This window comes from Chaetodon auriga, chromosome 11 (assembly GCF_051107435.1).
Source record: "Chaetodon auriga isolate fChaAug3 chromosome 11, fChaAug3.hap1, whole genome shotgun sequence".
In the NCBI taxonomy this organism is placed as follows: domain Eukaryota; kingdom Metazoa; phylum Chordata; class Actinopteri; order Chaetodontiformes; family Chaetodontidae; genus Chaetodon; species Chaetodon auriga.
In genome coordinates this window covers 22,329,074-22,351,638 of record NC_135084.1, presented here as the reverse complement: position 1 = coordinate 22,351,638, position 22,565 = coordinate 22,329,074, and the positions used below count along the sequence as shown (strand labels likewise).

At 44.5% G+C, this 22,565-nt stretch overlaps 2 protein-coding genes across 3 annotated transcripts; both read left to right on the top strand.

The window, feature by feature from the left end:
• Window positions 1-329: 329 nt before the first annotated feature.
• On the top strand, window positions 330-8,781 carry aftphb (aftiphilin b). Of its 2 annotated transcripts, XM_076743878.1 has the most exons (10): window positions 330-412; window positions 1,550-3,087; window positions 3,345-3,520; window positions 3,848-3,974; window positions 4,139-4,195; window positions 4,358-4,474; window positions 4,586-4,646; window positions 7,443-7,538; window positions 7,746-7,869; window positions 7,981-8,781. In XM_076743878.1, exons 2-10 carry the CDS (start codon window positions 1,585-1,587, stop codon window positions 8,105-8,107), a joined length of 2,388 nt encoding a protein of 795 aa, XP_076599993.1. In that variant the 5' UTR covers window positions 330-412; window positions 1,550-1,584; the 3' UTR covers window positions 8,108-8,781. The 2 variants fall into 2 exon arrangements, with proteins under 2 accessions (XP_076599993.1, XP_076599992.1); XM_076743877.1 differs by lacking the exons at window positions 7,443-7,538; window positions 7,746-7,869; window positions 7,981-8,781 and adding an exon at window positions 883-1,016 and having other exon boundaries at window positions 358-412; window positions 4,586-6,272.
• A 456-nt stretch (window positions 8,782-9,237) lies between these two features.
• LOC143327835 (actin-related protein 2-B-like) lies at window positions 9,238-22,555 on the top strand. Its single transcript, XM_076742377.1, has 9 exons — window positions 9,238-9,364; window positions 11,870-11,980; window positions 13,822-14,037; window positions 14,164-14,236; window positions 14,893-15,029; window positions 15,336-15,485; window positions 17,298-17,443; window positions 17,907-18,039; window positions 20,837-22,555. The coding sequence occupies exons 1-9, from the start codon at window positions 9,317-9,319 to the stop codon at window positions 21,005-21,007; spliced, it is 1,185 nt and encodes a 394-aa protein (XP_076598492.1). The 5' UTR covers window positions 9,238-9,316; the 3' UTR covers window positions 21,008-22,555.
• The last annotated feature ends 10 nt before the right edge of the window (window positions 22,556-22,565 follow it).

The following is a 22,565-nucleotide window of genomic DNA, read 5'->3' as shown; positions in this document are numbered from 1 at the left end:
ATGCCACATTACATTTCCATATTTGACTAAATACTACTACTACTACTACTACTACTACTACCACTACTACTTAAAACTATGAAAAATAATGAACAAAACAGAATAAAGTATTATAAGCTAAGAAAAGTGGTGTAGTATCCAGTCTGCCCAACAGGAGGTGCTGTTGTTTCCACTCTAGACATCACCGAAGATCGTATATTTTGAAGAGGAGGCACTACACAATGGCGCTGGTCGTTTTCCCAACTGCTCTTCGTCATGGGTAATTCCGGTGCCTTGAAACGGGACATAGTGAGACGTCTTCACTTTTTACATGTCCCATTTAATACTTTGGGAGAATGATGCCAGAGGATGGAGAGGAAAGGCTGCGGCATAGAGACAAGAAGTGACGAGAAGGCGAAGTGAATGAGTGCTGGTAAATAAAAAGCTGGTACTTTGTATCTCTAGATAGCTGTTAGCCGCATTTAGACAGCATGTCAACGTCTGGGTGCTTTTGACGGATAGCTAACGTTAAGCTAAGGGCTGGCTGCTCTTAGCTAGCTGCGGAGACTGTAAGCTAATCAGTTGCTGTTGTAACAAGATAGCGGATTGTAGGTTTTTAGCATGACCTACAATTAATCATCCACAAATAGCTAGCTTTACATAAACCGTCAACTATTTTGCGATTGTTTCTCATTTATTAACATGTCGTGTTTACATGGCTTCACATTTTAATGTCCATATCATGGCATGACACCTGTCCGTCCAGGAACAGGAGACTGGAGAAAATGGCAGGACGTCGCCGTTACCGACTATCCACAAAGACAAATATATAGAGAGAGCTAATCTGTTATGGATAAATAACTTCTCGGGATGTTGAATTCAGTCAATTTCCTTTTCTCACAGGGGAGCAGGTCTTGTGTGTTGATGCTGAACGTCTAATAAAGGCACTAATCCGTGATCCTGAAGCAGCTTTTGGACTTGGGTTGAACTGTTCGTCTAAAGTAGCACAAAGCTGCGGATAGTGTTACCTGTATCAGGTAACTGGCTGCAGACAGCACTGCCCACTTTTTCCATCCAGGATCAGCAGCACACAGGGAGTCACAGAGCTGGAAATGTGTCACTCAGATGTTAACACCTAACAAAGGATTTTTAGGAGACACAGAAAGAGGGCATGTGAAGGGATGAGATTGGGCAATAGATTCTTAAAGATCAGATTTTCTGCTTTGTGGAACCATCATTTGTGCAGGTTCCTCTATTTTTAACACACTCAGCAGACACACTCATCCACAGCCCAGGAAACCATCGGCGTAACCTAGTTATACTTCCATGCGTGCTGTTCTGTGATAGTGTCATGATCATTCAGTGGTGTCTGTGCTGCTGAAAACACACCCCCATTCAAAACCACCTCTGTAAAACAAAATATTTTAAGGAGACATGATTACAGATCCTCCTGTTAAACATTAACAAATCATCTAATGAGCATCGTGCTCGCCAGTTGAAGCTATTTTGGCCATCAGTCTTAAACCTGATTAAAGAAGCTTTGTTGTGCTGTTTCACTTTGCTCTCTCAGGTGCATGAGGCCTTCAGGTCCTGCTAGGAGAACCCATGGAGCCAGACATCATGCCCTTACACTCCTCCTCCCCTCCTCCACTGGAAGATGATGGCGATGGGGAGGCGGGATCAGAGGAAGACGAGTTTGGGGACTTTGGGGGATTCTCTCTCGGGGGGTCCTGTCCGCCTACTGGATTTACTGATTCACCATCCAGCCTCAGCCAGACTCAGCCAGCCACCCGCCAACCCAACTGCAGCTTTAATCGCCCAGTTAAACAATCCCAACCCGCATCTGCTGTGAACTCGGGGTCCGGCAGGGCCCAGGTAGACATGGAAGGGCAGGATTATAACGCTGAAGCATGTGTGCACCTTCCAAATGGCTTCTCTGAAAGAGACCACAACTCTGGGATCCACATTGCCTCTGCAGTGGATGAATGCTCCCCCAGGGAAGAAACAGGGTTTGCTGATTTCACTGTGTTTACAGAGCAGCCGACACATCCCTGGTGCTGTGGCTTCACTCCTTTGGGCAGCACAGAGCAGTGGGATGGCAGAGCTGTGGGGACGAGCTCTTCCAACACACTGGGTGAACAAATCTGCGATCCAGGCCAGGATGTTGTTATGGACTCTGAGCCCAGACCTCATTGTGCATATGAGGCAAAAGAAAAAGTTTGCACTACGGTCAAACACTGTGAGAAAAGAGATGCAGCACTCGTGCTGCCATCTCAGGACCAGCATCAGCCTCAGGAAGTTGCCGCAGCTTTGGACTTTCCATCAGAAGAGCCTCGTTCTGGGGTGGAAGAGTCCGGCAAGTCTGGGGACCGTCAGAGGGACAGGAGGCATAGTTCTAATTCTGTGCAAACTGCAGAGGCGCAGGAGGATGGAGAGTCTGGAGAACACAGAGAAGATCAAGGAAAGAGCGTCAGCGCTGTCCCCCAAACAGTCAGTGTGTATGAGTCTGCTTCAGAGGCGTCCCTCTGTGACGACTGGTCGTTTGAGGGTCCTTCTGCAGACTCGGAGCCAAACGTTTCATCTCTTCTTTCAGGGGATCAGACTGACTGGGACCAGACTGATGAGGAGGAAGAGGAGCTGGGAAACTACACCAATTCTGACTCTTTTGTCAACAACAGCATGACAAATCTCAGACAGTCTAAGGCAGAGAAGGGTTTTCAGAATTGCGACCAATCTGCGACTCAGGAAACTTCGGCTACCTCCAACCAGTCACAATCTGGACCACACACAGAAGACCATTTTGCAGACTTCAAAGACAGCAGTTTTGAGCACCACAGGGACCAAGGACGTGCCCAAACAGCTGATGCAGTGGTGCAGAGTCTGGGAAACCTCCCGCCGAGCGACAGCTTTGCAGATTTCTGCTCGGCGCCCACGCACGAGGACGGTGAGGGGTCGTGGGCGGAGTTCAAGGACCAGAGGGCTCAGGAGGAGGGAAGGACTTGGACACAGTTCAGAGAGCAAGTCAGCAGCCTGCAGATTGATGGGAGCACTGACGAGGAGGAAGACAGGGCAGGGCGGTGTGGGGTTTCCAGGAGGAACAGCTGTCAGGTGGGAGACATTTCGCTGCTTTTATTGTGGTTGCTCTTTATGATGATGATTAGCAGCCGTGGAGAATACTTTCTTCTTAATTGTCAGAACATTTGAGTTGTTTTCAGAAAAAGAAAAATTCAGCGTTTGTCTTGGATTCACCTTAATTTACCCTTTTCTTCTCATTTTGTTGTTTGTAAAAGCTTAAAGTTAATCAAAAGTTCTTCACATATTTTGAACATTTGAAAAGTGAACCCTCTTCCTTTCTTTCTGGTCAGCTGTCGCTTTCCTGCCGTGTCCAGCAGCTTCTCGTGGCCAGTTTTCCAGAGGTGGAGGTCCCAGCTGCGGAGGGCGAGGAGGAGGTGCTCAGCCTCGGTGCTCTCCTTCATCCCCAACACCTCCCTGAGAGTGAGGAGGAGGAGGAGAAACCAGGACTCTGTCCTGGATCTCAATGGTGAGGATGACTTCCGGGCAGCGGTGGTGATGATGGTGGATGTGTTAACAAGCAAAATGTGGTTTATGTTTCAAAGAAGTACAACACAAATAGTGATTTAAACTATATGCAGCTCATCACATGCATGTAGAAGTGATGCATTTCCATGAGGAGTAACAGAGGTAGGATTTGAACAAGCAGAATTATGATCTCTTCAATGTGCAAAAACAGTCCTGCACATCTGACCTAGGAAGGTTTTGTAGTGAAAGACAATATGGACAATGAACACGCTTTTTATTAATTTTGTCCCTGAATGCATCAAAATGCTGTTTGTGCACCTTTTCTCAGGAGTCGGGGGGAGATGTGGTGGCCACACCGGGACCTCCACAGTGCAGTTAACCTCCAGTTTCAGTGGGGAGGCTCCCATACAAACAGGACTCTGCTCAGGTGCCTCGACGTAGACACAAAGAACATTGTGAGTTTGGGAGAACATGAAAACTTCTGTTTATCAGTGATCCAAACAAAGTTACACACCTTTAAGTCTTAAAGAATGAGTCTTTGACCAGATCAGTGTAAGTTGCTTTAGATCAAAGTTTTATTTTCAGGCTTTTTAAATGTTGTGTCTTTCCCTTTGGAAAGGTGTTCGTTGGCATGAAGAAGCAGCCACTGGCTGTGCCCGCGTTTGCATCGAGCCTGGTGAGTCAGCTGGAGGAAATGTGACCTGAATTTATTTGTCTTTTAATGTTCAGGTGACAGATGAGCTGCTTCAGTGGTCGCACATTTTGTTCCTGTTACAGCTGACGGTCTGTGATCCAAAGCTTGGATTCTGAATCTCCCTTTTTCTGCTTGTCTCATCAGGGAATGCTAGAGCCCACCAAAGACTCTGTGGCAGCTGTCTGTTCTCCAGCACACTCAGCCATCACAGCACCTCCAGGACCCCGGGACACACCGGACCCCTCAACAGGTTCAATGCAGGTCAGTTTGATTTGACTCATTCCAGCTGTTTTAGATTAAAGAACAGCCACTGCTAGATATTAAAAGTCGTGTATATTAAGTCTAATATGCTGTTTACTCCTCTCTGCGTAGGAGGCGCTCCCCTCCAGCCAGCTGGACTGGAGCAGCCGTGGCCTTAGCAGCTCTCAGGACGGTACGTCCCCTCGCCGAGCCCCTCACTTCTGGGGCCGGAAGTAGACTACAGTATCAACCACCCCCCGCCTGGCTTCTTCTAATAAGCCAAACCTTTGAGCGTTTACTCTGGGCTCCTCTGGACTCCTCCTCACGTCCTCCGGGGCATGTCCTGCTTCTTTTCATTTACGCTGTGTTTCCCCTCTGTTCATTCAGCAATATTTTGTGATTTCGGTGAATTTCCTCTCACGAATAACACAGAATAGACCCAGCGTTCAGAAATCAGGTTGTTGTCGTTATGATTTGTCCAAACAAGAAAACCTTCAGATCTTTATCATCTGACAGACCTGAAACTGGCACTCAAGACAAACAGAAACATCAGCCATCAGTCACACTTAATCCAGGACAATGAAAGGGGAAACACTGTACTGGCTTCCCTTTCCTCCTTCCTTCAGTTACTCTAGTGTCTCACCTTCACCTGCTGCCACCTTTTACACAGTTTATCTCAGTATTGATCAGCTCCAGCTGTTCTGGGGAAACACTGGGGTGTCTGTCTTAAAGTGGTAACACTGATATGAGTAAAGGCTCCTGAAAGCTGTAATGAAAGCTACTGAAAGCAACATGTGCGTACTTTTACTGTGCTGCTTGATGATTTTGTATGATTCTTTTTTTTTAATACAACACAACAAAATCAGAGTTTAATGCTGAATTAATGTCACATTTGCAAAACCAATCAAATGAGTCAACTCCTAAAAGCTGCCATGTTAATTTAATGAATGTCTTAGTCCAAAGAAACGTTTTGATTTAATTTATCGGTGGCCCCTGTGGAGGTGGAACTCTTGACTCTCCAGTGTTAATGCTCGCTCTTTGCCCAGCGCACGGCTACGTTACACACAGCCTGTAAATCTGACAACATCATCCAAGTTTTGGCTTTATTTGACACTAAAGTGTCTTTACTTTTGGATGCAAACTATTTATTTGTTCATATTTGCTTGTTAAGGATTTCATGATCCCCCTAGACACCTTTGGTAAAGAGAAATTAAAAAAAGACAACACAGAGTCGCTCTTTGCTCAGGAAAAAAGTTAGTTCAGTGGTGTTTTGATCAATATTTTGCACTTAAAGGATTTGTTTCTAATTCATTGTAAAACTTGAATTTCATATACAATTCTATGTGAAATTAGTGTATATTTGGAGTGTGCTCTGTGGTTAATTATGCTTCATATTTATGGATTTGTTGGTTAATGACTAACCAGATCTAACAAAGAGACCAGAGAAAAGAAAAGCCGTCAGCGTAAATTACAAAGTCCACAAATGAGCTTCTGTTTGGTGTCCTTGTGGATTTTTATAGAAGATCTTTAAAAACCAGCTGCAGGTCGTGCTGCTGGAGAAACAAAGATAAATCCAAATGTAAATCGGCCGTCTGACTTCGCATTAGACAACAATGCTGCTGCATGGTTTGGAAGTGAGTAACGAATAAAGAATTTCTCTTAATGAAGCAAAACTCTGGATCTTAAATTCTACACAAAAAGATAGATTCACTGGATAGAGAAGAGCCGCTGATAAACAAGTTCAAAGTGTTTAGCTGTAATTTCCTTGAAGACGCCTCAATCAGAGTCCACAGGTGAAAACAACAGAAGCACCTCCTGGTATTTTAGTCTTTGGATCCACAACAACCCAAACAAGACAAGTGTTCAGTGATTAGGTGCCATCAGGGGACACAGCAGTGTTGTAATAGTGATGTCCGGACAGCAGAGGGCAGTGGAGCAAAAAGGTCAAAACGCGTAATGCAGCTGCGATTCCTGCTTCACTTCAAGCTGCTTGTATTGTTTTTCTTTTGTTGCTCTCTCTGCACTGATGCATTTACTGTATGAGCATGCTGAATAGGATAGAGGAGCCTTTATTTCCACGCACTTCAGTTTGGAAAAAAAAAAAAATTAGACCTGAAATCCACTCATCAGTATTCCATCACCAGTCAAATGTGTTTCTACAGCAACTTCCTGTGACTGCAGTCACCGTGTTTCATGAGTTGTGCCTTTATGCCAGCACTTCTTTTCTAAAAGGACTTTTTTTCAGATTGTGAAATTCTCTTGGGACCTGTAGTTTGTTGACCTTTTTTTTTTTCTCCAGATTTACTGCTCAAACCCAGATTTAATGCACTGCAATAAGGACTTGTAGGAAATCCTTGTAAATACTGAAATAAATCAGTTGATGCCTCCTGCTCGGTTGTGCCTCTCTTCCCTCTCCTCTTGTATCACTCTTCTCTCCGTTGAATGCAAAGCTGGAGCGTCCAAACAGCGACACAGATGGCTGGGATTGTTTGTTTTTGTCACAAGGCAAAGGGTGTAGAGCTGCTCAGAGTTCCTAGATGCTGCTGAAGGTGGTGTAATTTTCACCGGGGAGCCTGGCAAACATTTGCTATGAAAGCTAACGGCTACATAAAGACAACAGCAGAAGTGTCTCATGCTTATATTTTTGCATATAATCAAGGTGAAGCTCATACATCAGCTAACAAACTACAACAGCACACAGGCTGTTTGGACCACCTGCCACCTGAGTCATGAAGGTCGTTTCAGTGGCCTCATGGATATTTCATGCTTAAGGAGTCTCTGAATATAAAAGAAGTTGGATAACAACAGCTTTGCATTGCTTTGCTGAGCTTTGTTTGCCGTGTCTGTCGCTGTCAGTCTTCCCGCTGCCTCTGTAAAAGGAGAAAACATCAACCAGGAGTTGATGCTCGCTCTCCTTTTATGAATAAGCTCCCCCGTCCCCCCTCACCCCACAACGATCCTCAGCTCCCGTCTCCCCTTGTTAGCACAGGCTGCTCTGCTCTCAACCTGGATTATTTCGGTGCTGAGGAGGAGAACAGATCCTTCGGCAGCAGCAGCAGCAGCCGTAGCAGCAGCCCGCCTCCAGGTCAGCAAGCCAAACTGCAGAAATGTCATTTTACTGTCATTCATGAGGTTTAAGTCATAGCAGACAGAGCTCTCCACCATAACACAACTGTTTGAGCAATATCAAGCAATTCATCTGGTGCAGTGGGTGTTGAGGTCCTGTTGACACACTTTGTCCCTTTTATAACATGTTTTGATGTGTGTTTGTTACACACACTTGCACGTAAAGGAGTTGATCGTGAGCTGTATGAGTTGGCCATCAGCAAAGTGGAAACCGGCACGAACGGCATCAACATGGAGGACACCCTGAATCGGCTCATGTCCACCGCAGAGAGAAGCAGCCCTTCAGTCAGGTCAGCTCAGGTGTTACATCCACGTTTGAATATTATCACAGTGAAACACAAATCGTCTGGCTTCATTAATAATGTAACATCTCTTTTTAATCTTTGCGCGTTCCTCATCAGGAAACCTCAGCAGGACGAGGGGCTGAGTGCAGAGGCTGGCAGGGTCATCTCTGGACTGCCCAGTCTGTCTTTCATGCAGGCCAAGGTCCTAATGTTCCCAAGCATCCTCGGACCCAAAGAGTGCTGAACACATTTACACTGAAAACTTAATCTACCACTGACAGCAGTCAACACAGGATTCAATGCTTCATAGGTGTGAGAGGCTGTAAGGAAACTAGAGACATGTGGACTCTTTAAACTGAGCTGAGCTCCTGCTTTGGTCAAAACACTCCACCTGCTGGCTGTTTTCAAGACTCAATCCTTAAAAATGAATCTCTGTCATAGAGAAGCAGAACAGTATCAACTCATGCATTAATTTCAATGTATGAAAATCTGCAAAGTGTAAAGTTTTGATCTTATTTATTTTAAATCAAGTATTATTCCTCTTCCTGTGTTGTGTTTTACTTTGGTTTAAACATACCTGTTCATTCACCATGCAGATTCTTACAGCAAACTCACTTTAATTATGTTGTATTGTGTATTCATTTCATTGTAAAACACGTCATCTTATTTTTATTGTGACAATATTACAGACGTGTTATACGGAAGCGATTTGAGAGATGAAAGAGCATCATTTCTAGATGGTTTGACAAGGCCCGAGTAAAGATGTATGGAATATGACAGAATATTTTCCTTATTTTTGAATTTAATAAAAGTAACATTTCCTTTTTATGCTGTGGTTGTTGACCATCAGCCAGTAAAGCTGATTATTTGGCTTCTGGTTCCAGTTTTAACCTGCTTTCCCCCAACAACAAACAATATTTCACCACCTGCGTGAGAGTAAAGTCAGTTGAAGCTCTGCAAAGGGCAGTGGAAAATAAAGCAACTAACACTGTTTCAGGATGTCTCTTAGATTTATTGTTAATTAGGTCAATCATTCTCTTTCAAACCTGCAACTGGACTACTCCTCTAACAACACGCTTCACCTGCAGTGTGTGAGAATGAGGACGTTCATCCAAATGAGCAGCTTGTCTCAACACAACTAGGAGCTGCTCTCGTTTTTAATGTTGCATTAAATTGAATTAGACCATATTGTAAACGTGCCCAGACACGGATTTCAGGTAACTTTAAACAAAAGTCAATGCATTTGTCGTGATTGTAACATTTACCATTGGAGGCCAGAGACAGGAGTCGAAGCTGAACTTGTATCTCGGAGGGAGTGACTGACATTTGAACGGCTCCGTCTCAAACCGGATGAGCACCCTTCCCTTCCTCCTCTCGGCCGGGTTGGTGTGTCTTCCTTCCGGCTTGCCGAAGAAAGTTGAGGGAGGTTCAGCGGCAACTGGGCTTTTACACAATGGACAGCCAGGGAAGGAAAGTGGTGGTCTGTGACAATGGGACCGGGGTAAGTTTGCCGTTTTGGTTTGGCACGCTATAGGTTCGTGGCTTGCTTGAAACGGCGCCATTATGTCGAACGATTTGCTGAAACAGGAAGTGGGGCTGTCAGCGTCCAAGCTAGCTAGCGTTAAACTGGGTGGGTAGCTAGCTAACCTGCTAGCCAGCGAATTTTCATTCATCCAGACCAGACACGGAAATAGCTCGCAGGGTGGGTGAAAATGTCAGGATAAAAGCTGAGCAGACCGCTCTGACAACAGCTCTCACATCGACATGAGCCCCCAAATTAAGTCAGTCGAGTAACTGCTCATTTGCTACCAACGGTTAGTAAGCTAAAGCAGCTAGCTAACCTGCTAATTTCCTGCTAGCATTAACAGCTGGCTGTCTGCTTTATACGCTCCAGTCCGGCAGCAGCGTCCGTCATTTCAGCGATGTGTTTTGCACACAGTGTGGACTTTCTAGAGCCCTTAACGTAGTACATTTGATTTAATTATATTGATATATTTTTGTACTCGTACCCAACGACGGCTAGGTGTTAGCTAGGCCGTGTCAGGTTAATTGAGGAACCACCTTTATGTTTTACTGTACAGCAGCTAGCATCAACTTCCCGGAAAGAAATGGCACATAACTTGCGGTCAGTAAGGTCTTTGGGCCTTGAAAATACCACACATACCTGTATTCGTCCTTACTCAGCTTTGTTTTTTACACATCTGCACTGGATAGATTGGGGCTTTTGATGGGTTGGCAAAAACCTCAGAATGTTGTGAGTTTGGAATAAGAGGTATTAAAAAATAGTCCTAAATAAAGGTGGAAATGATGACCGGTCACAGCCCAGCTGGGAGGTTCAGTAGTCCATTAGGCTGAAGATGGGTGGTGTTCAAGCTGCTGTGGTGTGTAGACAAAACGAGCAGTTTCTGCCTCATTCAGCGGATTACAAATATTTTACTGATGTGTGTTTATGTTTAGGAGTTAGTCATTTCTCACACTGCCACTTTTGGATGGCAGGACCTTCGTTTCTAAACACTATCAGCGGTCAGAGAGGATGCTGCCTCAGCATGTCACTGACTAATGAGGCTTTTTTTGAGCTGCGACTTTTTCAAGAGCTTTGTGCAAAGCCAGAAACGTCAGGGTTGAACTGAGAAGTCAAGAGGAAGTGAGAAGAGTCTGAACCGCAGCCTCATATGTCACAGACTTATTTTCAGAGCCCTCATACATGCAGGTTTTTTTTTTTTTTTTACATCCGAGGCTGCTGTTAAGCCTCATAGCTGAACCTTTGTGCATCTCCAAGCACATGCAGCTGCAAAACAAGATGAAACTGTTTGGTTAAACTGGTATAAATCACAATCTGTCATTGAAAGTCGCTGTGGAAGGTGACCCGGCTCTCTGTAAGATGATTAATCGAGCAGCAGCTGATTTGAATTACATTTCTACAGACCGAATCAGTTTCCTCCACCTGTTCTCATCTTTAGCCAAATGTCTTTGCAGGGACTGAGGAGAAGTAGGTTGTACTCACTCTAAAAGCGTAATTAAGTAAACATATGTTAAGTGGATCATTGAAGTCAGCAAATGACACTGGCGTATTGGTGGAAAGTGTTCAGTCACGTTCTTTCATTTTTACATTATTTCAGGTTGTTACACAAACTACAAAAACGTGTGTGTGTGCTTTATATATGTAATGTGGTTACAGGCATACACTTAACAGCAATGTGAAAATTAATATTTAAGCATTGCAGAGGAAATTGTGGGTTGTAGCATGCAAGGGAAAATGTATAAAATGTTGAGACAAAATCAGTATTCTGATTTGAGAGTTGTGTAGGTTTTTTATTTATCATAGCAGCACAATACAGCTTAGATCTGCGATCTCATCCTGCTCTTACACTTCAGTGCTTCTCTCAGCTCATGTAACTGTTGTAGCTGAGCGCAGTGAACAGTAAATAGCTCCACCTTCTTGGTCTCTGTGTCCTCTGTACTAATGACTGTCTCTGTGGTTAAATGTCTTTTGTAAAAATGCTCTCAGGTTATTAATTTGTGCAGATATATCATGGTACACAGCTAGTAGGAACATTATCATGATTTTTGTTAGCGTCAGCCCTGTCGTATTAACGTCTTATTAGAGATTTTGAACATTTAAAACATTTTCAAGATTTGAGGAATTGATAAATTCACCCAAAATATGCTAAATGGCTGTAACAAGAGGAAATGAACCAAAGTTAGATGTTGATTTTATAGTTACAAGCTGCTGATTAACCTTAAAACCTTTGTGCTGGCCACAGATGCTCCTATTCATTCACACACACACACACACACACACTCACACACTCACACACACATACACAGTACATGCATAGAGGTTCTGGCGTCTGTGGTTTCATTTTCATCTCAGTCTTAAAGCTAAATAAGTTGTCTTTTATCAGCAGGATGACGGTGACGTCGTATTGCTGCACAGTTTATCTCATCAGTACTTAAATGTATTTCCTCATCACTTCCTCTGTTCTGGTTTTCTTGTCTCCTTTAGTTTGTCAAGTGCGGCTATGCAGGCTCCAACTTCCCAGAGCACATCTTCCCTGCGCTTGTTGGGAGGCCCATCATTCGCTCGACAGCCAAAGTCGGAAACATCGAGATCAAGGTGAGAACTGGTCCACCCGACGTCCCTTGAAAGATTTTTTTGTCTGACTGCGAAGTCTTGATTTCAAGGGCGAACGTGGTCAGGAAATGAGTGATTAGACCAAAAAATGTAATGTGGAAACGAGAGAAAAAGCAAGATATGAAACCATTCATAACAGAGCAAAGTCAGTCTCTAATATGAAGACAACATCAACACCACAGTCTCATTTCACCCATAAAGATCTGTTGTAATTTTGTTGTGATCTCCAATTAAGAGTCCAACTTATTTGGACTCAGCTCTTGTATGAAATCTGTGAATAGATGCAGAGATCAGTGGATTAGCTGACAGAGGTCGAAGTGTCTGACAGTTTCCCTTTGTTTCAGCATGAAGCCTTTCTCTGTCTTTCTCCGTTCTTTCCAGTTCTTTTGTTTGTTCATCCTTTTTTTTCTTTAATATCTACCTTCCTCTTCCTCCATGTTTTGTTCCCCCACGATGAAGTAGAATGCCCAGAAGATGGTAAGTTCAGGTTGGTGTGTGCCTCCTGTTCCTGCCTGCTCTGGACAGTTGTGTCATGTTTTGATCTAAACTGAAGGTTTAAGCTTTCTTTCTTTGTTTTAGTTGTTTTTTTGTCCCGTGTGTTTTCTTAGGTGTTTTTTTTTTTTAACTTACACAGTGATTCCATTTTTTCATCATCCCAACTAGTTTGCTGATTTTTGACATTGATTTTGGGTGTTGTTGGTCAGATGAGTGGCAGAGAGGCAGATAGATGTTCAGTCCTTACGTTAATGCACTCCTCTCTCCGGGCTCATGGTGTTACAGAAATGGCTGTGATGAATCACTGGCCAGCTGTTATCGATGGCGTGCTAAAAGAGATTTTGGACTGATTCCATTTTCAGAGTCTCTGATCTGCTGCTGCATCCTGACAGCTACACACCCCCCCTCAATCCTGCCGCTACATAAGGGCTGAAATAATCACAGCCGTTTTCAGCTAAAACGAGCTTAAAGCATCAGCTGCAGGTAGAACACTTGGTGCCGAATGATAAGTGTTGTGTATCTGTATGCATCACAGATCTTTTCTTACTGTTATGATGCCACAAATCTATTTTATTTAAGGAATGTCCAGTTCAGAGCATTTGCTTCAGTAGCTGCGAGCCTTTCACCTTCACGAGTGCAGAGGAAGTGCCCAAACTCGAAGAAGCATGGCAGACAGCTGGAGGTTGGAGACGGAAGCACATCTGTTTTTCTGTTTTTCTTTTTACTTCTTTTTTTATTGAGACCACATGGAGGCGATGCCTGAGACTGGTACTTTGTTAATGCCAAAGCACACAGGATGAACCCATAAAATGGCTGCCTTCAGTCGGCTTTTGATGTCTCCAAATGGAACGTGAGATGCTTGACTGTGCGGCTAACACTGAGCTCTAACCCGGCGGTTGTTTACATTGCCAGGCTGCCTTGCATGCAGCTAGTTGAATGGTACTAAAACAAGTGGTTTACTGTAGCTAGAGGGAAACACAAGTGTTTCCAGGTGTAATTGCATGGAAAATAATAGCTTGTTGTGCATGCTGGGTAACTGAGTTTTAAAGCAAAATGCTACTTTGGGCGAAGCCATGAATGCATCTGTCCTCACAGCTGACTCGTCTCAGGAGGAGTGAAAGCTTGATGATCCAGTTAATCTGATTTTATGAGACCAGCAGACCAAAGGGCAGGTTGAAAGTGCTGATTTTATTGCCCTAAACCAATACTCAGTGCTCATCCCTACTATCAGTGACTCTGAATGATCCAAAATGGGCTTCAGACATGGAGGGTTACACCGTAGATCTTCTAAATGTTCATCTGTGTCGACCTTTGACCTCTCCTTACAGGACCTGATGGTGGGTGACGAGGCCAGCGAGCTGCGCTCCATGCTTGAGGTCAACTACCCCATGGAGAACGGCATCGTCAGGAACTGGGACGACATGAAGCACCTGTGGGACTACACCTTCGGGCCAGAGAAGCTCAACATCGACTCCCGTAACTGCAAGATCCTGCTGACCGAGCCGCCCATGAACCCCACCAAGAACCGCGAGAAAATCATTGAGGCATGTTTCCGTTTATTTCTGCGTGCGTTCAACTTCAGGGTATTTTTGTGGAAAAGGGCGAATTAGCTACTTTGTTAGTAAGTACGTTTGTGCTTACTGTCTGATGTTTTCTGGCATGTCCTGCAGGTGATGTTTGAGACCTACCAGTTTGCAGGAGTCTACATCGCTATTCAGGCTGTGCTGACTCTGTACGCCCAAGGTAAGAAGACACATGTTTGTGCTGCAAATTTAATCAAAAGACACATTAACATTTTGCTATTGACTTCCAGCTTCCATGTCGAACCTCTTCCAAACCACTTACCCACAAATTAGATTATCCCTGACACCAGGATTATGTTAGGTTTGCTTGGAGCCTGCAGACAGAAAGCTTTTCATTTGAATTGAGCTGCCACACCTTTGTCAAACGGTTTGTGCAAAGATTTGTTTTATGAGACTGCTTCGGTGTCAAATGTGATATTCATAGTGCCAGAGAGTCTAGACAGTCACATGAACATCACTGCAGTGACATGATATCCTGACAGGATCTGAAGTGGTCTGGTCTGTTAAAGCCCTCCCGTGTGGGGTTTCAAGCAGAACCAGGTGAACTCTGAAGCTATTTGCACCTGCAGGGAGTCTGTTTCTGCTCACAGCCCTGCACGAGGTCTGTTACTGCTCCACCATTTTGTCTGTAACCAACTTGTGAACAATTATCAGCAGTTAATTACAAGTGTTATCTTTCCAGGTTTTGTGTGTTTACCCAACCAACAGGGCTAACAATCAGTAGCCCCAAAAGCACACACTGGATAAATCTCAGAAACAAACACACCTCTATTGATTGAAGTGTAGATTATTAACTGTAGCTCTTGTGCGTTTCAGGCCTTCTGACCGGTGTGGTGGTGGACTCTGGTGACGGTGTGACACACATCTGTCCAGTGTATGAGGGCTTCAGCCTGCCCCACCTGACAAGACGCCTGGACATTGCAGGCAGGGACATCACCCGCTACCTCATCAAGGTATCCAGTCAGACATGCCAGCACCATCCTTCCACTTGCACATCAGGGTGTCAAATTCACATTTTCATTTAATGTTAAGTGTAACAAATAGTTGGAGTTCAGTCTCTTTACATGGTATTGTTTCGTGAGTCTTTTTTAGGAAGGGTAAACAGGCATCATCTTGAATAAAATGTAGTAACAGGGTCTTAATTGTAGAAGACTTGGCTCCACCTGCTCCTGTTTAAATGAACGTACCTGCGTCGGTCACTCTGGAGAATGACGCTCTCTGACCTTTCCACTGTCCTCTCTCTCCCTCTCTGGGTGCAGTTGTTGTTGTTGAGGGGCTACGCCTTCAACCACTCCGCAGACTTTGAGACAGTGCGCATGATGAAGGAGAAGCTGTGCTACGTGGGCTACAACATCGAGCAGGAGCAGAAGCTGGCGCTGGAGACCACCGTGCTGGTGGAGTCGTACACGGTAGATACTCACATATTTATGTTTTCAATATAATAAAACACTGATAAACCTGCTTAAGTGTATACATCAAAGTAGATTTAATTGGACATTATTTAAATAAAACTGGGTGAACCAGATAAGGCATCAGTGCACAGGTTGTTGGTACAGTCAATAGATTAACCCTTAAAGAGGAAGTTTAGGATGTGGCCTCTTTGTTTGTGAGGGTTGTTTCACTGAGTTGTTGAACTGCTGCTGGTCTCACTGTGTAACCTGGTGTTTGTGGCTGCCCTTTAATAAGGTGTGCAGACACAGTAGCCAGAGTGCAGCCGGCTTTAAAACAGGCTGCTGCCCTCACATGGATGTTTTGTGTATTATTCACTCAGTTTGCATCAAATATTGGAAAATGAACTGGATAAAAAAGAGAGACACCTTAATAATAGCAAACATTTAAATGAAGACCAAAGAGAGAAGATCTAATCGATCATTTCTGCAGTTTTATTAAACTCCATCATGACGGTTGCAGTGGCCCAGTATTCCCAGACACACGGCATGTCATCCCACTCACTGTTCCCATGTTTCCTGCTGTGTCTCAAATCCGCCATGAACCACAATAAAAAAGAACATCTCTTATTAAATCAGATACCTGAGCTCAAGAAGGCCAGTCAGGACACAGACTGAGTGTGAGGACGAAGAGGACAAAGCATGTGTTCATGATTGGATTACAAATGAGCAAAAACTGCTCAAAAACATTCAATTTGCTCGCCTATATTTTGTTAAGCAGCTGTTTTTTTCAGGTTAGCCATTAAAAATACATAGCAGCATATTTCCAGTCCTCAGGGGTTTCTCGTTTTTGTTTTGTTTACTTTTTATAAATGTGAATTGAGTTATTTTTCTGCGCACCGCATGCACACAAGCTTCTGCTAAAAATAGCATTGTAGAAAGAATTCCCTCCCAAAGGATTCGTTATTCAGAAGTGGCCGTATTTTGAAGTAATCAAAACTAATGGGGTAACTAAATCTGTTCCTGCGCTGCGCTAAGTAGACGACCACATGCCCGCTGCTGGCTGTGCTGGCTGCTCCAGGACAGGGCAGCGCTGCTGACTAACTGTTTTCTCTGGGACTCAAACATATGGGGGTGCAGCGCTCCTCCACCAGGCTTGCTTTTCTTTCCAAGGCCCTTTTCCCTGCAGCGGGAACCACAGAATCTAAACGCAGGTCCTGAAGTCTGCGTTACTGCACGCCTTACCGAGCACATGTTGTGTCTCTGAGCTCACTGACCATGAGTGTTTGGGTTAGCGTAGGCGACCGTGTGTATGCGTGTGTGTGTAGGTGTGTGAACATGTATGTGTGAGTATCGTTTTGTGTGCACGAGTGTGCCGAAACAAGGAGGGCAATGTAACTGTGGCCGAAGGGGCCTGAACTGTGTGTTACATCATTTCCTGTGCAGCCACTTTGCGGCGGTGGCTGGGCTCCACTTCCTCCCACTGCCCTCGGCTGAATGAAGCCTTTTTATAGTCACACACACATTGACTCTACTCAGTTTGGAGCCTACACTCTTTGTGCTGTAATGTGCTGTACAGTACTATCAAAGTGTTGTAGGACTTTATTTTCAAACTGCAGTAAACACACATAAATCTTTGCTTAAAAAGGCTCATTGAGAAGTTATGACTTCCTTTCGTACATCACAAGCGTCCATTGAACAGTATCATTCTTGATTCTAACAGTCAGGATTTATGACTCTCTGTTGAGTCATACGTTAAATCTTAGCTCTTCAGTGGTGTCATATTTTCTTTTCTCCTTCTCTTTTCATCTCATCCCTCCTACACGTCTCCAGCTGCCAGATGGTCGTGTGATCAAGGTGGGAGGAGAGCGCTTTGAGGCCCCGGAGGCTCTGTTCCAGCCCCACCTCATCAACGTGGAGGGCGTCGGAGTGGCCGAGCTCCTCTTCAACACCATCCAGGCAGCCGATATAGACACCAGGTGAGGCCAATGAAAGTGCACAGTTTCATCAGCTTGTACTTAACTGAGAGCCCTCTTGCACACATTAATACACCGCGTTAGCGAGTCACAGCACACACGCAGACGGAGATATGCAAAACAGTGGCGTCGACCCAGCAGAGCTCCCACTGACGCAACAGAGGGTTTGGACATCAAACTAAGTATTTCATGCACACCAGAACTCTGTATGGAAAGTATGAAAATTGATATTTGGGCATGTCAAAGAGTACATGTCAGTATTTTTATCCATTTTGCAGAATTTTTGTAGACTCAAATCCCCATTGGCTTCCACAAAGGAGTCTGTAGTCCACCTGGGGTCTGTGCAAGCGCAGTAAAACTTAGCTGTTGGGAAGGCAACAAGAAACATTAGCTGTATGATTTTAAGGTGCTTCCTCATTTCCTTCCTTCTTTGCTCTCAACCTTCTTCCCGTCTTCCCGTCGTCAGGCCTGAGTTCTACAAACACATCGTGCTATCAGGAGGATCCACCATGTACCCAGGCCTGCCTTCTCGCCTGGAGAGGGAACTGAAGCAGCTGTACCTGGAGCGCGTGCTCAAGGGAGACGTGGACAAGCTTTCGGTAAGATGTCATGGCTTAACGCCTCATTTACGTGAAGAGCGTTCATGAGGACTCTGAGCTAGAACTGCTGGGATGTGGTCTACAGTATGACTGTAAGCCACAGGTCATACGACATTAATTTTAGTTCAAAATAGAACTTGTTTAGAATCAGTTGCACTCTGATCAATGTGGTCTAAAAAGAAGTGTGGCAGTCCGATGAACATTCAGATGAGCCGGTTGCACCAGGCCTTTCAGGAGGTGTGAATTACTGTTTCCATCTGATTCTCTGGGTTTGTTTAAGTTGGCCTGGGCGGGGTCTCCCACATGTGAGAGGGCAGTAAAGCGCCAGAGAGGTACAACAACCACAGGGAATGTATTTGAGTCCGTTTAGCGTGTAAACGGTGACCAATGCTTGACAGTCTCTCCTTTGTCCTGCCGGCGTTAAATCCCAAACTAAACGCCTTGAATTATGCGCGGCTACTTCTTGAACCGTGTCTGTCTCAAACACATCTGCAAGGTTTAAGATCATTGAACGTCTGAACACGGTGCAGTGCCTGCAGACCACCACCAGGGGGCGCCAGAGGTCCACAGACGTTCATTTAGCTCAAACAGAACATTTTAATAACAACAAATGTGAGCTTCACTTCCCAGTGATAAATATTTGTTTTGGAAAAATATCACTACGTTACATTTCCACGTGAGTATCTGAGAGAGACGGATGATTTTACACAGAACTATTTTGTAAACAAAGGTCTGCAGATGACTCATGAGTTTAAAGTCATTATGTGCTTTACTTCTCTGTCCTCAACTGCAGCCGCTTTGAGACTGAGCGTCTCTTTTTGGAAAGGAAATCGTTGTGTGCAGCCGTCGTGTTTTCCACATACATCTTCCATGAAAAGTAAATCAAGTGTGTGCAGTCTGTAACAAGATGGAGCTCTTTTTTAAGAGATGTGCACATTTTTTTAGGCCAATACTTTATTGGCTTGATGACTGTTAAAAACGTTGTTTACTCTTTCAAAGAGCGGTTGTCAGCTTGAATTCACGTTGGTTATTACACTTAAACTATGGCTAAATACACCACCTCCATGAGTGGCTTTGCACCATTAGCCGTTTGTTTGTTGCATGCAGCCTCGTTTAGACAGCGAGCCACGTGAGCAACAAACAGAAGCCGTGTCTTCAGCCCTATTTGGTGAAAATATGAGTGTTTGGAACGTGGTGAGCACACAGACAGAGCAGAGAAGTGGTCTGAGAGGTTTGCATTCATGTTTTGGTGCTTCTTGAGTCTTAAAGACTCATCATTATCAAAGCAAGTTGTGTCTGACATGAACTGAAGCCACCCTCCAAGCTGATTGAGTGCAGTCAATTTGAAGCTGCTAATCGATATTTTTAGATTAACTAAGGATGGTACGTCTCTGTCATGTGACACGTGTCACTCGTAGTCACAAACCCACTGTGAATTTTAAGGGAAGTTTTACTCTGCAGTGTCCCTCAGCCTGTCACAGCCTTTTACTTTCACTCATCAATTTTGTTTGCCTCTCGCTGCTTCTTCACATATTTCCTTCAGAAGCTGGTGGAGACCAAAACAGAGCTAAAAGACAGTGAATGTTTGACTTACGTGACCAAAAAAAATGCCTCCTATTATTACTCTGTATCTGCCGAATGGTTAAACATTACGTCAGCGTTGTGCCGGTGTGGTGTAGCAATGTTCACACCTCGTAATATTTAATGTGAAAATGCTACTGAAGCAGTTAATATCTTCATACAAATGTTCCATATCGAGTATCAATGTGACACAGTTAAAATCATATATGTGCAAATTACAAAAAAAGATAAGGTTTTGTCACATTTCAGTTATGATGCAATGTTTGAAGTTTGGAGTTTTGGCTGCTGCCCTCCAGCTGTTTCATTTGAATGCTATATGTTGTTGCTAACGCTAGTTGAGCCAAGCCGCCTTGGGCGCTGAAGTAATGTCAGTTGTTCTTGCGTTTGCTTTGGGAGCAGTTCCAAATTTTGATTTGAATGTACAAACACGAGCGAGACATCTGCTGGTGTTGGAAAAGTCTCAACAAGTATTTCATTCAGTTTCATCAAAAAAAAAAAAAACCTTGTGGAAGGTATTAAAAGTCTTAGATTTCATTTTCAGACCTCTTCAATATTTATTTTCCCGCTTGCTGAAGGCATGTTAGTTATTAAATGTTTTCCAGTCAGATTGCAGCTTGTTGGGAGACGTTTTACAGCCATAAATTAAAAGTGGAATTGTTTCCGCAGGACGCTGTTTTCCTCCTTCTCTCTGAGCAGTTTCACCATCACACCTGCAGCAAACACGACAGAGCTGCTGCAGCCTGGAAGCTCGTTATACTGCTTTAACTTTTCTGCCTCTTATGCACGTCCAGGTCGCATTTATTCAGCTCTGTCATCAGGAGTTATTGTTTTATCCTGCTGGGAAGTACTGAAAAAACCTGATGTCATAACAAATGATTTGAGGCCATTTCATCGGACTGGGTTCCATCATACATCCATATTTTTCTGTAATGATCATAAAACAGGTGTTAACTTTAAAAAAAAAAAAAAGCTCTTTAAACAGTCTTGAAGTTAAGTTGATGAACCCTGCAGGAGCCCAGACCAGGTTCAGGCCTCTGGCTCTACTGATGCAGCCCAGACTGAAACAAAATCAAACATGCTGATTAGAAAACCGTTAAGATCTTAATCAGACCGAGCTGAGGACAAACTGAACGGTGGGACAATGAGACTACAGGACGTGTCTTTGTGACATGGGACCCTCTTATATGTCTCTGTGTCCCCCCCCCCCGTGTTGTAGAAATTTAAGATCCGGATTGAGGACCCTCCCAGGCGAAAGCACATGGTGTTCCTGGGTGGAGCCGTGCTGGCCGACATCATGAAGGACAAGGACAACTTCTGGCTGACCCGGGAGGAGTACCAGGAGAAAGGAGTCCGCGTGCTGGAAAAACTCGGAGTCACCGTCAGATAAAGCACTGGACGGACAGACCCCACACACACACACACACACACACACACACACACACACACACACACACACAGCATACACACATTTCCCCCTCGCCCACATTGCAGAGTATATATCTATTTATCCCTCCTCCTCCTCCTCTTCTCTTTCGGTTCTTGACACTCCTCAAACATCAGAGGAAAATGAGCCGTCACCTCCCCGCTCTCCTCCTCTGTCTCCTCCTCCTCCTCCTCCTCCTCCTCTCCTCTCCTCTCTTCTCTCCTGGCTCGGGATTGGCTCACACTTCTCCTCGCAGGCCCCCAGAACCGATTCCACCTTTGCAGATTTCCACTGAAACCTCCCCTTTACCCAAACTTTAGATGGAAGGGTTAATGTTGCCTTGCTGGTGTCTTCTGGAGTCTGATGTTGTGCTGGAGAGGGTTAAAACCAGAGCGGTGAACGTTTACCTGTGAACAGGTTTGTTTTGAGTTCAGTTAGGCAGGTGAAGCCTGCGGCGAGCGTTTCAGACGGTTTAGTTTCCTCCTGAGAGGATGAATCGATGCAGAGTTTCCCAGCAGCTCGTGAGCGTCTGTAATATCACAATCAGGGTCCACCTCAAACAGCCACGGGCCGCGTTCAGCATCTGTTCCAGGTGAGCGAGAACTGATCACATTTTTATGTCGGTTTTTATAAACGATATCATGGCTTTTCTTTTGTGGGAGAGGGATTACTCTTTCTTTTGCTTTTCCTCTTTTTTTTTTTTTTCTTTTTTTTTTGGGATGTATGAGTTCAATTTGTATCTTTTGACTTCTTGTTTTTCCATTTTGCTTTTGTTGCTGTGCACTACTACCAGTGAATGGAGTGTAATGTGGTGACGGAAGTTCCTCCATGTTTTTATGAAGAATTGATGGTTGATTTATAAAAGGGACAAAGACACAGAGGACAGCCCCTGAGCTTGACATCGGGTGTGTGACGGTACTTCGGGGTTTGTGGGTGGTGAGATGATGATGGGATGTGTGTGTGTGTGTATGTGTGTGTGTGCGTGTGTGTGTGTATGTATGGGGGGTGATGCTATTTGTTCCTCATCAGCCTCGCCTCTGCCTCCTCCCTCGGTGTAAATCTCAAGCTGAGCGCGCGGCTGTGCGCGTCGTGTGAATGCCGCCGCGCCGCCGTGCCGCCTCGCCCGTCGTTTCCCTTCAGGTCCACCAAACGGAGGCAGTGGCAGGTTGACGAGACGATTTGAATCTGAGCATAGAGCAACTCAAAACTGGGAAAATAAAACGGTATTTTGTGGATGAAACGCTGTGGAGACCATCTTTACGCTCTCCAGTCTTTCACTCCCGACGGTCGACTTATTGATTACTGGAGGCACTTCTATTTTGAGTGTGATAAATGTGTATATTTTTTTTCCTCTTTCCATGAACGTCTATCCAGTGCCAAGTGCAGTTAATGTTAACTGGATCTCTCATGTTTTAATGTCTTTCTTTTTGTCACGGTTTTTGTTTTTATTTTCCCGTGTTGTTCATAGCATAACTGCCTAACGCTGATTTAAATAAAAGTGATTTATACGGATGTTCGTGTG

What these genes read in the sequence shown, in the direction of transcription:
- LOC143327835 (XM_076742377.1), top strand. Translation starts at nt 9,317, where the DNA reads ATGGACAGCCAGGGAAGGAAAGTGGTGGTCTGTGACAATGGGACCGGG. An exon ending in ACCGCGAGAAAATCATTGAG is followed by an intron (nt 14,038 to 14,163) that starts GCATGTTTCCGT and finishes CATGTCCTGCAG; the next exon opens with GTGATGTTTGAGACCTACCA. An exon ending in TGCTGGTGGAGTCGTACACG is followed by an intron (nt 15,486 to 17,297) that starts GTAGATACTCAC and finishes ACACGTCTCCAG; the next exon opens with CTGCCAGATGGTCGTGTGAT.
- aftphb (XM_076743878.1), top strand. Translation starts at nt 1,585, where the DNA reads ATGGAGCCAGACATCATGCCCTTACACTCCTCCTCCCCTCCTCCACTG. An exon ending in ACGTAGACACAAAGAACATT is followed by an intron (nt 3,975 to 4,138) that starts GTGAGTTTGGGA and finishes CCCTTTGGAAAG; the next exon opens with GTGTTCGTTGGCATGAAGAA. An exon ending in CCTTAGCAGCTCTCAGGACG is followed by an intron (nt 4,647 to 7,442) that starts GTACGTCCCCTC and finishes TTGTTAGCACAG; the next exon opens with GCTGCTCTGCTCTCAACCTG.